This window comes from Poromitra crassiceps (genome assembly GCF_964638095.1).
Source record: "Poromitra crassiceps genome assembly, chromosome: 6".
Taxonomy (NCBI): domain Eukaryota; kingdom Metazoa; phylum Chordata; class Actinopteri; order Beryciformes; family Melamphaidae; genus Poromitra; species Poromitra crassiceps.
Genome location: NC_139627.1, coordinates 42,031,437 through 42,046,877, shown reverse-complemented (window position 1 = coordinate 42,046,877; position 15,441 = coordinate 42,031,437). Strand labels below are relative to the sequence as shown.

Sequence of the window (15,441 nt, the reverse complement as noted above, 5' to 3'; positions counted from 1 at the left end):
TCTCGTCTCTCCACTGTAGGTTGGCATCGTTGGACGAACTGGTGCCGGTAAAAGCTCCCTCATCTCTGCCTTGTTCCGGCTGGCAGAGCCGGAGGGCAGAATAACAATTGATGGTTTTCTGACGTCTGAGATTGGTCTGCACACCCTGCGCCAGAGAATGTCCATCATCCCACAGGTATCCTTTTTGATTTCCCACTTCCTGAATATACTGTGCTGTAGTCTCAGCTGTTGTGTCTTAGGATGTGAAACTCCATACGGTAACCAAAGGCTAGAGCCGGATGAAATGAGATAAAAAATAATAATAATAAGGAAAAAAAGGGCCAGATGAGATATCACAAATGACATTCAGTATAACGGTATGCTATACTGTAGCTGCGCCGCATTACTTGTCTTAACAGAGCTGCTTTGACTTCTGCTTTGACATAACTCTGTAAGGTTCTGTATTTCTGACATTCCCCAATCACGACGCTGCGCACCGTCACGTCAGATGAACACTGGTAACAGAAACCTTCACGCTCTGGCCTTCTTTTGCTACACGCCCGTCTTTTTCAAAGCTCCCAACGAGTGCGGAGAATTACAGTCGTCACTCAGGGGATTTCTGAAAGTGAGACAAACGGATGCCTTGAGACAGTTTAACTTTATTTCCGCTTGTTGAAACTGATACGGCATTAAGAAAATGCCAGCCCGCGGGTGAGTGTCAGCAGAGTGGAGGGAGGGGAGAAGACTCCCACGGCCTGTACTGTGAAGAGAGCACTTCCCCATCCCCGACGGAGGATTAAGCCCTCTACCCCCCAAACATGGGAAAGCTGCTTAGGAGAAGTCTCCCCACATCCTCACAGTCACACTCCCCTTCTACACCGTCACGTAGCACCAGGTCGCAAACATTTTGTAGGGTGCAGCCAAGATGCCCCCAAAACTGTTCCTGAAAGCTGTTCTATGGATTTGATAGGGTTCTGGCTTTGCTACCACCTCAGATAAAAGTTTTGACTCCTGTGCCTGCCAAGTTTGAGATGGATGTGATGTATGTTTTATTGTGATTTTGTTGACTCTTTCCTTCTCTGCTAGCGAGAGAGAGAGAGCTGAATGAAGTTAGTGTGACTTTAAGCGCTCGAGCATCTGTATCATACACTGGATGGTGTTCAGATGATACGAAGTATTGGCAATATAACCAAGAGTTTCTCTCTGCTGTGCTCTTCTAAAAAAACGTGTAGAAAGAGAGAGGTCTCCATTGGATTTACAAATATACATCTGAAAGACTTTTTTTATTCTCTTGCTATATGTCAGAGATAAAGTGATATTCAGTCAGCCTTTCAAATGGAAAATATCTCGATGTAAAATGCTTGTTGCCTTACCTTGTGATGTGGAATCTCCCGATTCTGATACGTATTCTATACATTACATTGCCAGCGAGGAGTTTCATTATTTGCCTCCCACAGATTTGATTATGATAAACTTGTATTAGCATGTGGCATTAAAAAAGGATCCATTTCAGATTATATTCAATTCTCAGGAATGACTTAGTAAAAAATGAATTCTGTGGCAAACAGAGGGCTTAGAATTGTTGGAGCACATAATCGGTCTATGGAAAGCTGTGCTTGAAAGCAGTTTTTCCAACCCAACATTGAATCCTCAATTAAAGTGTGTCACAGAACTAGCTTGATTGGAGACTTCAGCTGGCTTCATGGCAAGGCGATCTTCTGGTGACGGAGGGAAAAGCTCATTGGAAGTGAACAGGTGGAACCTTTTCCAAGGCGTAGGAAACGGAAATGAAGTCCTGGAAGCTTAATATTTTTTCTGCTGGAATCGGTTGGAAATGGGACAGCTAGTCCTGAGATTTAGGACCCAGGCGGAAGGTCTGTTGAGACATGTAAGGTTGTCAAATTAAGTATCGAGTATCGATAAGTATTAGTAGTAAAAGTTTTAAACTGATACAATACTCATTTGCAACAGGTATCGACAAGTAGAAATTTTTAAATGGATATGATACTCATTCGCAACACTATCGATACCAGCAGTGCTTTCTCTTAATGAAAAATCAAACATACTACAGATTTGTCCCTCCCTATCATTGGTGGGTATCTGTTGCTCCAACAAGCTCAAAGTGTCCTGATAGGCTGATGACTAGAGCAGGGGTAATCTGCTGTGTAAATGCAAAGCTTTTAATGAGTTTTATCGGGCCTAGATTATGGAGAAGCGTGTGTCTGCCCGTCCATATACCTTTGTTTATTTGCATGCCTTTTGATGTGTTGTCATCCCCCCCGCCCCCCGGTATCGAAAACGGTATTGAGTATCGAGATTCTCCCGAGTATCTGTATTGAAGCTAGTAGGACTTCTAGTATCGTGGCAACCCTAGTTTGTGTACGCTGACTGTAAGAATGTGTGCGCTTGTACACGCGAGTCCATACTAATTTGGCACTGTGTTGCTGTCACAGCACTGGCTCTGCTGCTGATCTGCAAGAAAGCAGCGACCAAGGTAATGGTATGGATAGTGAGTCACTTATAGACTAACCTAAACAAGGTATATGGATAGTAAGTCACTTATAGACTAACCTAAACAAGGTATATGGATAGTGAGTCACTTATAGACTAACCTAAACAAGGTATATGGATAGTGAGTCACTTATAGACTAACCTAAACAAGGTTAGTCTATAAGTAAGTATAGTATAGTAAGTCACTTATAGACTAACCTAAACAAGGTATATGGATAGTGAGTCACTTATAGACTAACCTAAACAAGGTATATGGATAGTGAGTCACTTATAGACTAACCTAAACAAGGTATATGGATAGTAAGTCACTTATAGACTACGGTAACCTAAACAAGGTATATGGATAGTGAGTCACTTATAGACTAACCTAAACAAGGTATATGGATAGTCAGTCACGTATAGACTAACCTAAACAAGGTATATGGATAGTGAGTCACTTATAGACTAACCTAAACAAGGTATGGATAGTGAGTCACTTATAGACTAACCTAAACAAGGTATGGATAGTGAGTCACTTATAGACTAACCTAAACAAGGTATGGATAGTGAGTCACTTATAGACTAACCTAAACAAGGTATATGGATAGTGAGTCACTTATAGACTAACCTAAACAAGGTATGGATAATGAGTCACTTATAGACTAACCTAAACAAGGTATGGATAGTGAGTCACTTATAGACTAACCTAAACAAGGTATGGATAGTGAGTCACTTATAGACTAACCTAAACAAGGTATGGATAGTGAGTCACTTATAGACTAACCTAAACAAGGTATGGATAGTGAGTCACTTATAGACTAACCTAAACAAGGTATATGGATAGTGAGTCACTTATAGACTAACCTAAACAAGGTATGGATAGTGAGTCACTTATAGACTAACCTAAACAAGGTATGGATAGTGAGTCACTTATAGACTAACCTAAACAAGGTATGTATGGATATGGATAGTGAGTCACTTATAGACTAACCTAAACAAGGTATGGATAGTGAGTCACTTATAGACTAACCTAAACAAGGTATGGTCAGTGAGTCACTTAAAGACTAACCTAAACAAGGTATGGATAGTGAGTCACTTACAGACTAACCTAAACAAGGTATGTATGGATATGGATAGTGAGTCACTTATAGACTAACCTAAACAAGGAGTCACTTATAGACTAGCCTAAACAAAGGACACCCAGCCTGTGTCGCTCATTGTTGTGTAGTTTACTCTTGCTCCTGGTCTAATCTCGCCGTTGTCAGGTGAACATTCCTTATCTTGATTTGAGGTCAGATTAATCTCTTGAGTAAACTTGATTTATCACACATGGCCTTGACTGTATTGAGGAGACAATGGATCCCTGACAGTTGTGGATGTGGACAGTTGCTTACCTCCCTGCTTTATCTCTATTGCTCATAATAAGCCCATTCACACTCGTTAATGCCTTTTCAAACGCTCATTATGCCCATTTGAGTGTCATAAATTCAGCGTTATGTTCCAGAAGGAAAGGCCTGCTGTATTTGCTCATTGATAAAACAATGAGGAAACGACGCTATGAAAACCTTATCTGCAGTTACATTGTACCAAGAGGGGGGGGTAAGACTGTCTGTTTACGACCAGCTAGGAGACACCCTGTAAGTGTTCAGTAAATCACTTTGGACGTCGGAACAGGATTCCCGAATAAATATCTGACCTGACACGAGGAGATGTGAGCTTGCTTCCGTTTTATCGGGTTTAGCGCAGACAGAGCGGCATGCTGGAACAGTGCCTGTGGGCCTGGCAGACTGTTCCCACTGCACTGCCTATAAAGAGCTTTATTTACTCTCTTCAAGACGGCTGTGTTAGCCCAACCTCCGTACAGGTGTGTGGCTCACCATCAGTGTTGGGCAAGTTATTTTCAAAATGTAATATACTACATATTACTAGTTACTTTCATTTGAAAGTAATAAGTTACTTTACAATATTACTGTCTGTGTAGAGTAACTTGTTACTTATTACACTACTTTTGCATTACTTTCACCAAAACAACAGTGAATGACAATGACATCGCTGCCCCGGAACATCCCGAAAAAATATTTCAACCGCCTTGAAGTCAGTGTAACCAATCCAAAATTCTAAATGTTATTCTTTTCCTTTGTGATTGTCATCTATAGTGGTTATTTGCATAAAAACACAGTTTGATTATGAAATGATTGTATCTTTTTTAAATGTGCTTTGATTTAAAAAAAAAAAAACTAAATTTGTAACTTGAGTTACTTGACAAAGTAACTGGTATAATATTACTGAAATCCTATAAGTAATAAGTTATATTACTGAGTTACTGCTAAAAGTAATATATTACATGTAATATGTTACTTTTGTAATGAGTTACCCCCAACACTGCTCACCATGAATACCTGCCTGAGATCTGAGACTGTCTTTTCATGAAGGTCGTCAACTGATGTGATAACCCTCTTGACAGATGCTTGTGTTTATGAGACTTGAGAAACCCCATGGGCTTTATATCGTAACACTGACCGGCCCGGGTGGCACTTTTTCGTGTTACATTAAAGTATATATTCCCATACCAAGTTCCGACGACAACCTCGGCACAGTTATCCTCAACCGACACCAGAGCACAAGTTCTCGTTTTCCAAGTAAAAAGATCAACGTATTGAAGCAATAGTGGGTTGGGGAACATTGAATGGGACCTGAGTGTAGCGAGGCCTTTGTGAGCATCGTTCCCCCACACATAGCCTCGCGGCGCTCTATAAAGCCTGTCTTAACCCTTTCACACATCGTCCCCCTCGTCATTATCTTCACCGGCCACGGCCTTCTCTTTCTATATCCATCTCTCCCCAGGACCCGGTTCTCTTCACGGGCACCATGAGGAAGAATCTGGACCCTTTCAGGCAGCACACAGACGAGGACCTGTGGAATGCACTCCAAGAGGTACTCCAGCGTGGCTCTGAATGATTCCCCCTCTGCCGGCCCAGGGGGGGATCCCTCTGTCCCCCCGCACAATGCTGCCATTCAGCCTCCCTGCTCGCCACAAGTCATGGGGGGAAATCCCATTAGGGCCGTGGGGCCCAGCTCAATGTGCGGCTTGTAACTGGGAGCCATTGAAAGTGCTGGGGGAGATGTGTTTGGGCAGTCAGGCCAACCGGGGGATGAAGGGCTCCCCCCACAGCGAAGGACTCCAGCTCCTGGTCCGGCCCCTGAATGGGTTTGGTGGCCTGGATTAAAGCTAGAGGTTGGGCCCACAAGAGAGCACTGGCCCAAGGTCACCGCTGGACCTGGCCCTGCATTGTGCCAGGCGGTTAATGGGTGTGTTTGGATGGCTCTTTAAAGACATCCCCGCAGGAAGCCTTTATGCAGGGGTAATGAAGGGTTTTGGGGCTGTGCTTGCTCTGGCTCTCTCTGCAGGTGCAGCTGAAGGCGGTGGTGGAGGAGCTGCCCGGTAAGCTGGAGACGGTGCTGGCCGAGTCGGGCTCCAACTTCAGCGTGGGCCAGAGGCAGCTGGTGTGTCTGGCCAGGGCCGTCCTGCGGAGGAACCGCATCCTCGTCATCGACGAGGCCACAGCCAATGTGGACCCAAGGTCAGGGGACACTTGTCTACAAGTCAAATGCTCCATTCCATATGTCAGATGTTCCATTCCATATGTCAGATGTTCCATTCCATATGTCATGTGTTGCCTGTAAATGAGTGTTGCACCAAATGGGATTGTCTGCTTCTTGACAAGAAGAACATTCAGTCTGGGTCCAATACCAATGTGTTAAGTGTACAATTAGTGTTCAGACTTGTCTTTGAACAACTGAGCAAAGAAATAAATAAATACATTGACCCGGAATGAAATCCTGCACCAATGGACTTAATCTTGCACTGATCAACAGTGGGTTGATCATCTAATAATCAGAGTGAACATCTTGACAATACCATTCAGAGCAGGGGTTCCCCAACTTTTCAGATCAAGAACCACTATGTACCAAACCACATTTCCCAGGGAGCACTTCCACTGCAGATACCCAATACCCCCCCCCCCCCTTCCCGCCCCAAAAGGAACAAAAAGAGGCTAAATAACAACATAGGGCTAATGGTTCAAAACGGAAACACACACACATACACACACACACACACACACACACACACACACACACACACACACACACACACACACACACACACACTCACTCACTCACTCAAATCCAGACTCTCTACCAGCGTCCTATCCCTAATAGGGATAGGACGCTGGTAGATTTGGGATTCCCTATAGCCCAAATTCATTTCCTGGACAAATGTACAGTAGGTCTACTTTTCCTGAAGTGGCTTTCAGGTACTTCATCCACCACTGGCTAAGAGGCACATGTCTGTGATTGCCACAAGAGCAGGAAGAATAGACTGTGCATCTCTTCTCAGAGCAGGAAGAATAGACGGTGCAGGAGAAGAGCTTTCCTCTGTTCTCTTAGTGGGCTGGTTCTAAAACCTGTAGCTGATGGTCCAGTCAAGTGTGTTCTGCATTAGAGGGGAAATTACATGGAAGTACTGCTACAGAGGTTATTATTGTACCACACACGCACCTGTGTGCATGTGCACAGTTCTGAGTCGCAGTAAACACACACACACACACACACACACACACACACACACACACCTTGAAACAGCATTGTTGAAACAGAAAAGCCCATTACTGAAATTTTGAAGATAATTCGCATCCTTGCTCCACTCATTTCTTTTCTTTTTTTCTTTTTAAAACTGGCCCCGTGCTTTTATGAGAAATTACAACATTTAAACTAGACTTGTTCATCAGGGATACAGTAATTACACAAAGAACCATTAGCAATCTTCCTGAGAGATGACGTGATAGGTTATAGTTGTGTGCTCTGGCAGACCACCAGACAGAAGCCCCGCGGACCACTGGTGGTCCACGGACCACAGTTTGGGAACCACTGGGATCAGAGAATCCCTACTATAATAAGTACTGTACAAAAACAAATGCACTTACATTCATACAATTATTCTGACATTTCTCAAACACAGCTTTTATTACAATCAGTGTGGAATCAAATCAGATATGTAAAAATAAATAAATAAACGGAATCTATCTTTGTGAAATCGAGGTCTTCTGGTATCCTTCGCTACAACTGTTTCTACAGCTGCACATACCTTGCCGAGGATTAGCCATTGTTTTGTGCGGAGTAAAATCCCTGCCCAAGGGTCTATAGGAAGAGAGTTTTGTTTCGGCTGAGGTGTTGTGTTCCCCTGCTCCTTTAGAACTGACGGCCTCATCCAGCAGACTATCCGGGACAAGTTTCAAGAATGTACAGTCCTCACCATCGCTCACAGGCTCAACACGATCATTGACTGTGACAGAATACTGGTAAGTATAAGGGGCACAGTGGCTTTCCATTGTTTTCTAAGCGCTTCAGTCAGAGCGTTATTATAAATAAACTTTAAAGGGAGAGTCTGTTCTTCTTCAATAATACATTTGTTGGAAAGTGGATAATAAAGACAGACAAGAGAAGAGAGACAGATGCAAACAAAACAAAACAAAGCCTGACTCACAGTTCCATCTTTGCCGTCTCAACACAGTGTGAGGCCTAGCACAGATAATGTAGGCGGAGAAGAGTTCTAATAGCTTTTTATAAAAGATGGGGAAAAAAACCTTTCTGCTTTTCCCATCAGCTATGATCAATTGAGCTGCCACACTGTGTATTGAATGTGAGATACACATAGGAAGTAGCCAGCACAATGCATTGTATTCAATGTAACTGCTGTATAGTCCTGCACATGTAAATACCCAAGGTTCAGAGCTGACAAACACCTCTTCCTTTTATCGTGAAAGGCCTACTGTACTACTACACAAACTTCATGGAGTCTGAATTGACTGGCTTGTATTTTGCGGCAGCTGGGCTGGTTTCTCCCTCAGCCTGTGCCCCATGCCACTGAGCTGGTTTCTCCCTCAGCCTGTGCCCCATGCCACTGAGCTGGTTTCTCCCTCAGCCTGTGCCCCATGCCACTGGGCTGGTTTCTCCCTCAGCCTGTGCCCCATGCCACTGAGCTGGTTTCTTCCTCAGCCTGTGCCCCATGCCACTGAGCTGGTTTCTTCCTCAGCCTGTGCCCCATGCCACTGAGCTGGTTTCTCCCTCTGCCTGTGCCCCATGCCACTGAGCTGGTTTCTCCCTCTGCCTGTGCCCCATGCCACTGAGCTGGTTTCTTCCTCAGCCTGTGCCCCATGCCACTGAGCTGGTTTCTCCCTCTGCCTGTGCCCCATGCCACTGAGCTGGTTTCTTCCTCAGCCTGTGCCCCATGCCACTGAGCTGGTTTCTCCCTCTGCCTGTGCCCCATGCCACTGAGCTGGTTTCTTCCTCAGCCTGTGCCCCATGCCACTGAGCTGGTTTCTTCCTCAGCCTGTGCCCCATGCCACTGAGCTGGTTTCTCCCTCAGCCTGTGCCCCATGCCACTGGGCTGGTTTCTCCCTCAGCCTGTGCCCCATGCCACTGAGCTGGTTTCTCCCTCAGCCTGTGCCCCATGCCACTGAGCTGGTTTCTCCCTCAGCCTGTGCCCCATGCCACTTGATCGTTGGCCTCTCCCTGCTGCTGCCTGCAGAGGTGCCAATTAGTGCCATTTGTGGCAGCATTTGTTTGCAGTCTATGAGGACGGGGCATGACCATGGGGCATGACCCGGTGGGCGGGGCATGACCCGGTGGCCGGCCGGTCACTGAGTGGGCCGAGGAGAAAAGCCAAATATCAGCCAGCGGGGAGCATTTCACACTTGCCCTTGTGTTAAATGCCCCCAGATTGTTGTGCTGTCCAGGATAACCTAATTGGGACCCGCCTGAATTGCCTTGTCCAAAGCTTAAAGGGACAGTTCATCCCAAAATCAAAAATACATATTTTTCCTCTTACCTGCAGTGCTATTTATCCATCTAGATAGTTTTGGTGTGAGTTTTGGAGATATTGGCCATAGAGATGCCTTTTTTCTTTTATCATTTTTTGGGCCATTTTTGCCTTTATTGGATAGGACAGTGTGATGACAGGAAAGCAGGGAGAGAGAGGGGAGGACATGCAGCAAAAGGTGCACGGGTCAAATTCGAACAGTCGGCTGCATGAAGATGATTGAGCCTTACAGGCAATGTACACCAGCTGCGTTACGGCTGTGTTGCGGATCCGGTAAAACTGCCGGATCGACTCTCGCCCATGTTAATTGGTGGGCGATACATGCGGTATGGAAAAATTACACACCTGTTCTATTTTTGTCACATCCCACATACGTCTGACAGATTACATGAGTGTGGGTCTGTTCGCAGCCGTACCGGAGCCGTACCGCCTCTGCTCCGGAGGCGGTGTACATTAGCCCTTACAGTAGTGGTACGCGCTCCACCACGTGAGCCACCAACAGCAAGGTCTCTTTCCACAGACCTTGTGTTGAGCAGTTTCATGTAGGAACTATTTAATTTCGACCGAACCGAACCCACCAACCGTCTCAACGTGCCGAAGGAAGCGTGCTAACATAAGCTAGGTTAACATTACAGCTAAGCTAATGTTGGCATGCTTCCTTCTGCGTGGTGAGACGGTTGGCGGGTGTAGTTCAGCCGAAAGAAAATAGTTCCTAGTACACGAAACTGCTCACAACAAGGTCTGTGCATTATCTTGAGTAACCGGGTCATGATTTCTGGAGAGAGACATTGCTGTTGAGTTTGTAATTGTTTGTAATTAATTACTTTTGGGCGCTTTGAGCACCACAAGCTATGTGCCATCCAGTTCCATTGTATTCAAGAGAAGGCAGACATCTCAACGGCCGATATCTTCAAAACTTGGCAACTCACAAGAGGAAAATTATCTATTGTTGTTTTAGGGGTGAACTGTCCCTTTAAGCCGTGCTATATTTTGATGCTAAATGTTTTCTCATAGCCGAGTATCCTGCTATCAAACTGTCGATTATGGCAGCAGCTGCAAAATTCATCTTTTCATGCTCACCACTCACCAAAATCGGGCTTAAGTTGTTACAAAGCCCTCCTGACCATTGTAAGGGGATCTTTCTTGTTTAAATTTGTCTGTATTATAATTGTAGTCCTTTCTGTACTCCTTGAATCGGCACTATTCTTTGTGTGGTTTACATATCATGTGATGACAGAGAAATGATGGTAATTTTCTACAGAGTGTAGAAGGTGTGATTGTTGGATTTGACTGAGGACCACCCTTGAGCCGCTGAAATGCCTGGATAAATGCATGGATAAGTGACAGATCTTCAGTCTGTCAGTGTCAGCGTACTAGACCTTCACACAGCTAACAGGCAGGGCTCGTCGTCCACGGACCTGTCGAGCAGAAACCAGCACTGATGTTTGCTCTCGGCATGAGTCACATCAAATGGAAGGTTTCCGAGACGCAGAGAACTACTATTTCCCCTTTCACCTCTCGCCGTCTGCGTGCGTCGCTCAGCAGCGAAACAGCTGAAACGTTAGTTTTCAAGAAGTAAAGTATACAGGTGGCGACGCACACACCCACCTCTGTGGGTGTGTGTGTGTGTGTGTGTGATGCACACACTCAGCTCCGTGTGTGTGTGTGTGTGATGCACACACCCAGCTCCGTGTGTGTGTGTGTGTGACGCACACACCCAGCTCCGTGTGTGTGTGTGTGATTGCAGGTGCTGGACGCCGGCAGGATCCAGGAGTATGATGAGCCATATGTGCTGCTCCAGAACCAGGGTGGACTCTTCTACCAGATGGTCCGACAGACAGGCAGAGCTGAGGCCGCCTCCCTGCTCAACACAGCCAAACAGGTAACCACACCCTCCTTTGTCCTGGGACCGTGCTGTCACTGAACATAGTCCAGCCTTGGCACACTTAATCCCAGACTCTCCCTTTAAACTGCAGACCTCATCGCTCACCTCCAAAATATAAATACAGTGAGGCAACAGAAGATGTGCATATCCCTGACAATGCAAAGACGCTTGATTACCATTTTAATTTAAAGTGCCTACTTGGAGCATTGCGACACCATCACATTAATTTCAAGAGAGAAATTGCCTCTTTGTAGATTGACATCCCCTGATCGTATCGAAGAAGCTCTCCATATAATCCCCCCCCCCAAATGTAATTTTGAGATCATTTTAGAGATGATTCTAGAAAAGCAGCTTTCTTTCCACTATATCTATTTTTGAAATATTGGCTTTAACTTGGTCGTGATTCAGGATAAACTTTCGATGGGGATTACTGTAATAGAGAATGTCCATATTTCCCCCCTGTGAAATTCATTGTGATATATTTCCCCTTCAGACACTGACCAGATAAGAGACGGCTATTCTTTGTTCAATTCCATTTTATGTGCATCTGTCTGGGACTACAGATATCATATTGCAACTTCAAACAGGTCTTTGTGAAATAAGAAAAAAGTAGGCATCATTTCATTTTCTCTCTGTCCCCTCGCACAAATTTATCAGCAAAACTCTATCTACTCAGCCGGAGAGTGAAATGAGTAAAATACTGATTTCAAAGACTCAGCGCACACTGGTATTATTTGGTATCGTCTTACCCGGCACACTGGCAGATTGGTAGTGACATTGTTCAAGCCCTTACGTTTCCTTTCTTTATTGTAGGGTGCTCTCCTTAGATCAGATTACTGCAACATCCATAACTGTCGAGCACCACTTATTAAATACTGAGATGGTCCACGGCCTGAGTGTGAAGTTTCTATACTTGTCAGTCAAGGTTTAAATACATTAAATAATCTGATACCAAAACCTCTAGCTCCTTTGTCCATGCTGAATGAAAATCCCAGAGTAGGCAGCATATCTGATGCTGGAGCTAACCTGTTTTCAACTGTTCCCCCCCCTTTTTTTATGAACTTTGTGCTATTGAAATAGTTGGTTTGTCAAAGTCTCTTTGTATGAGGGAAAACAAGTGTTGTATGGGCGTTTTTCCACAAACATTGATATCTTCCGAGCCAATTTGCAAATTGTGTCGCACTGCTCAGGTTAGAAGCCGCTGTTGGAGAAAATGAAATCTGTAGATAATTTTAGTGATTATCTCAGATACATTTTCCCCTCGATTTCACAGTTGTTTCAAGACTAAATAAGCCACCTTTGCATGCACCAGCGGGTGACAAATTCCTCCATCCGGCACGGGAGCTGTCATAAATCCGATCTTAACAGATCTTAGCTCAGATTGGATCTGTCATAAATCCGACCTTAACAGATCTTAGCTCAGATTGGATCTGTCATCAATCAGATCTTAACAGATCTTAGCTCAGATTGGACTGTGCGTTTGTATTCTGTGACACATGCTTCCCTGATCCCCTTCCAGGTTTACATGAACAGGAGCCGCCGCGTGGCAGACGTGCAGTGTGTCAAGGAGCGCTGTGTCACCTTTGAGACGTCTCTCTGACAGTTTGAAGAGGCGCTGTGACCCTTGTGCTTTTGCCATCACTGACCAAATCCCTGACCCATCAGAGGTGACCAAATACACTCGGCCCTTTATATTCAAATGTCCCAGTAGGCTTACCGTAGTATGGGCTCCATTTGATTGGCACAGAAAACAGAAAAGAGCCAAGTGTCTGAGGCAGACTGTGCCTTTATTGGACGCGTATTGATATATATGGCTGTTTATTGATTTCACTCCTCTATGTTTATGTATGTGTGTTCTGGCCTCTTGGGTAGCTTCAATCGTCCACTGGTGCTCGAAAGAGTTGAGATATTGGATGGGTTTGTCCCGGTGCGATAAATTATAGGTGGCTTAAATTATTCAAGTTAAGACAAACATTCTTTTGTAGGACCGAGAGTCTGTTTGCGTTATTTGGAATATGCTTGAAGACAAGGAGAACCTGAGAGAAGACACAGATGTTTTCAGTAATGATTGTGCCTTCATCAGAGTATCGATCCTTGGTAATTGCACTATATTAAGTGATTGGTCTCCTTGCACTTGACTATAATGGCTATATTGCTACCTCGATTCTCAGTCAGTAAATGACAGTAACAAAGGTCACATGTAAAGCATCATGTTCTGCCTATTATATTAATTAACACCAAAGAGCGTGTGTTAATTGAATGTCTGAAGAGCCTCCTCAATTCACACAAAAAATCCAGTGTACTATCAACTCTCCTTCCCCATTCTGGTGATTTAAGTTAAATTCTCTGCTGTGCTTTTGAAAACCTAGTACTTTTTATTTTGGCAATGAGAATATGGAATTTACCACTTTCTACATGGCAGGAATATTTATATATTTATAGTTGTCAGATTTACAGAGTTCTCTGTATCTTGTATGGGTTTCTTTTAATAGTAGTTGAGTTTTATTGAAGGTGAAATAGTCACTAGTTTACTATTTCACTGTTTCAGACTGTCATTATTCTTTTAGCTTTTAATAAGCCATGCAGGCCATCAAGACACAATTTGAATGTAATTTGATGAATAAAAAAATATTACTGGAATATTTTACTAATGTTTTCATTTTACATATACAGCATTGCTCATATTACACTGATTCACTAAGCATGTCGTCCTGCTGTTGCTCATATCCAGTTCTTTGAATGTTGTGTTTTGCCTCAGGTCAGCAGTCACCACTGGTCTTAACCATGATGCTACAAATTGGTAAGTGGTTAAGGAAAATATGCCAATAATTATTACATTGAGTCAAGTGATTTTTCAGTTCGGGTTTCACAGTTAACATGCGTTTCATTTTTTGGTAACTATTCATTATTTTAATGTTTTAGAAGTACAATATGAGGATTAAGTCCTAATTAAAATGTAATGTTCTCATCGCCAGCTCAATTAGAAAAAAAGAGCTGCTTCACTCCCCTTAAAACCGACAACAATCAGAGCCAATGATCCCACATTCAGATGGCTGTCAGTAAACACTTAGCCGGGTATAAATAGCAGTATTTAACCACGGGCCAGATTTGGGTCGTGAACTGGGGGCCAGTTCCTTTTAAACCTGAGTGATTTACACAATTCATTAAGCCAGTGGATCTTCAGCCAGCGTCATATTAAATGGTTACTTACTCTCAAATAGCCCCTTGGGAGCTGAATTGTTGGGTTTGCGAATAGATTAAAGTTTACATTGAAAGGAGAAATTGAATTCAGAGGTAATCAATAGCATAATGGGCCAGTGAGAGGGAGCCCTGCTGCCTGAAATGAAATTACCATATTTTTAATCTTAATTTTCCACTCTGTTTATCTGACAGTGTGGATGTGCAATCCAAACAGATAATGAGAGAGTGGGATATTGACAGTGGGGTCCTCTGGAGTGCTTGTTTCAGTGATTAAACGCTGTGATCTGTGATTACTTTGTGTCGGGGTGTCAGGCTGGCGGCCAGGGCCCGGGGAGACGCGTCGCGGGCTCAGAGCAGTTGGAGCATCATGGCTCTCTGAGGTGTTAATGCACCTGACACAGCATTGACAGCATGCTAAACGCCTATCAGGGACTGCGCCACACGGCAGCCGGCAACAATGGCAATACTCACGGCGCTATCTACATCAGAGTCAGCACATATCCTCTCTGCTCTCCCCTCGATAACAGCCAGCACAAGAATGGCGACAACAAAGTTTGCACAATAAGTATTATTAAGCTGATACCTTCCTACGCCTCTCATAATGGGGCCATTTTAAGACCTATCTGAATAGGTGTGCAAAATAGCAAACGGCGTCAACATAGTGCTGATGTAGCTTTAATAAATAGATGTCTGAGCAATAGAAAGAGAAACCTGGCCGGCCACACAATGAAGTATAATCCCAAAGAAATAAAATACAAAATAAAGAGTCAGCACAATGAGGAGGCAGCGAATGGAATGACGGATGAATTCAAACTATGGCAGTTACACGTAGCCATCCACACTTTAAGAGACGAGTGATACGTCGGTGCTGATGTGAGCACGCGATACATATTCTATTCAGTTAAAGGTGTATTATTGTCAATTGAGAGACTGGGCATAATGTAACAACAAGTATCCATAACAACTGAAAGTGCTGGGAATTGTTAAAGGTTGTTTTGTTATGGGC

The 15,441-nt window shown here is 44.1% G+C and overlaps 1 protein-coding gene across 1 annotated transcript in view; it reads left to right on the top strand.

Moving 5' to 3' along the window:
- The window catches only part of LOC310779045 (ATP-binding cassette sub-family C member 4-like), a gene marked incomplete at its 5' end in the record, with an annotated part of 51,650 nt that extends 38,783 nt beyond the window's left edge, over window positions 1-12,867 (top strand). The window contains 6 exons of the mRNA XM_083639538.1: window positions 20-175; window positions 5,314-5,403; window positions 5,878-6,050; window positions 7,724-7,829; window positions 11,097-11,231; window positions 12,754-12,867. Of these exons, the coding sequence (XP_083495664.1) occupies window positions 20-175; window positions 5,314-5,403; window positions 5,878-6,050; window positions 7,724-7,829; window positions 11,097-11,231; window positions 12,754-12,834 (741 nt within the window). The 3' untranslated portion in view covers window positions 12,835-12,867. The remainder of the gene's footprint in view (window positions 1-19; window positions 176-5,313; window positions 5,404-5,877; window positions 6,051-7,723; window positions 7,830-11,096; window positions 11,232-12,753) is intronic.
- Between the last annotated feature and the right edge of the window lie 2,574 nt (window positions 12,868-15,441).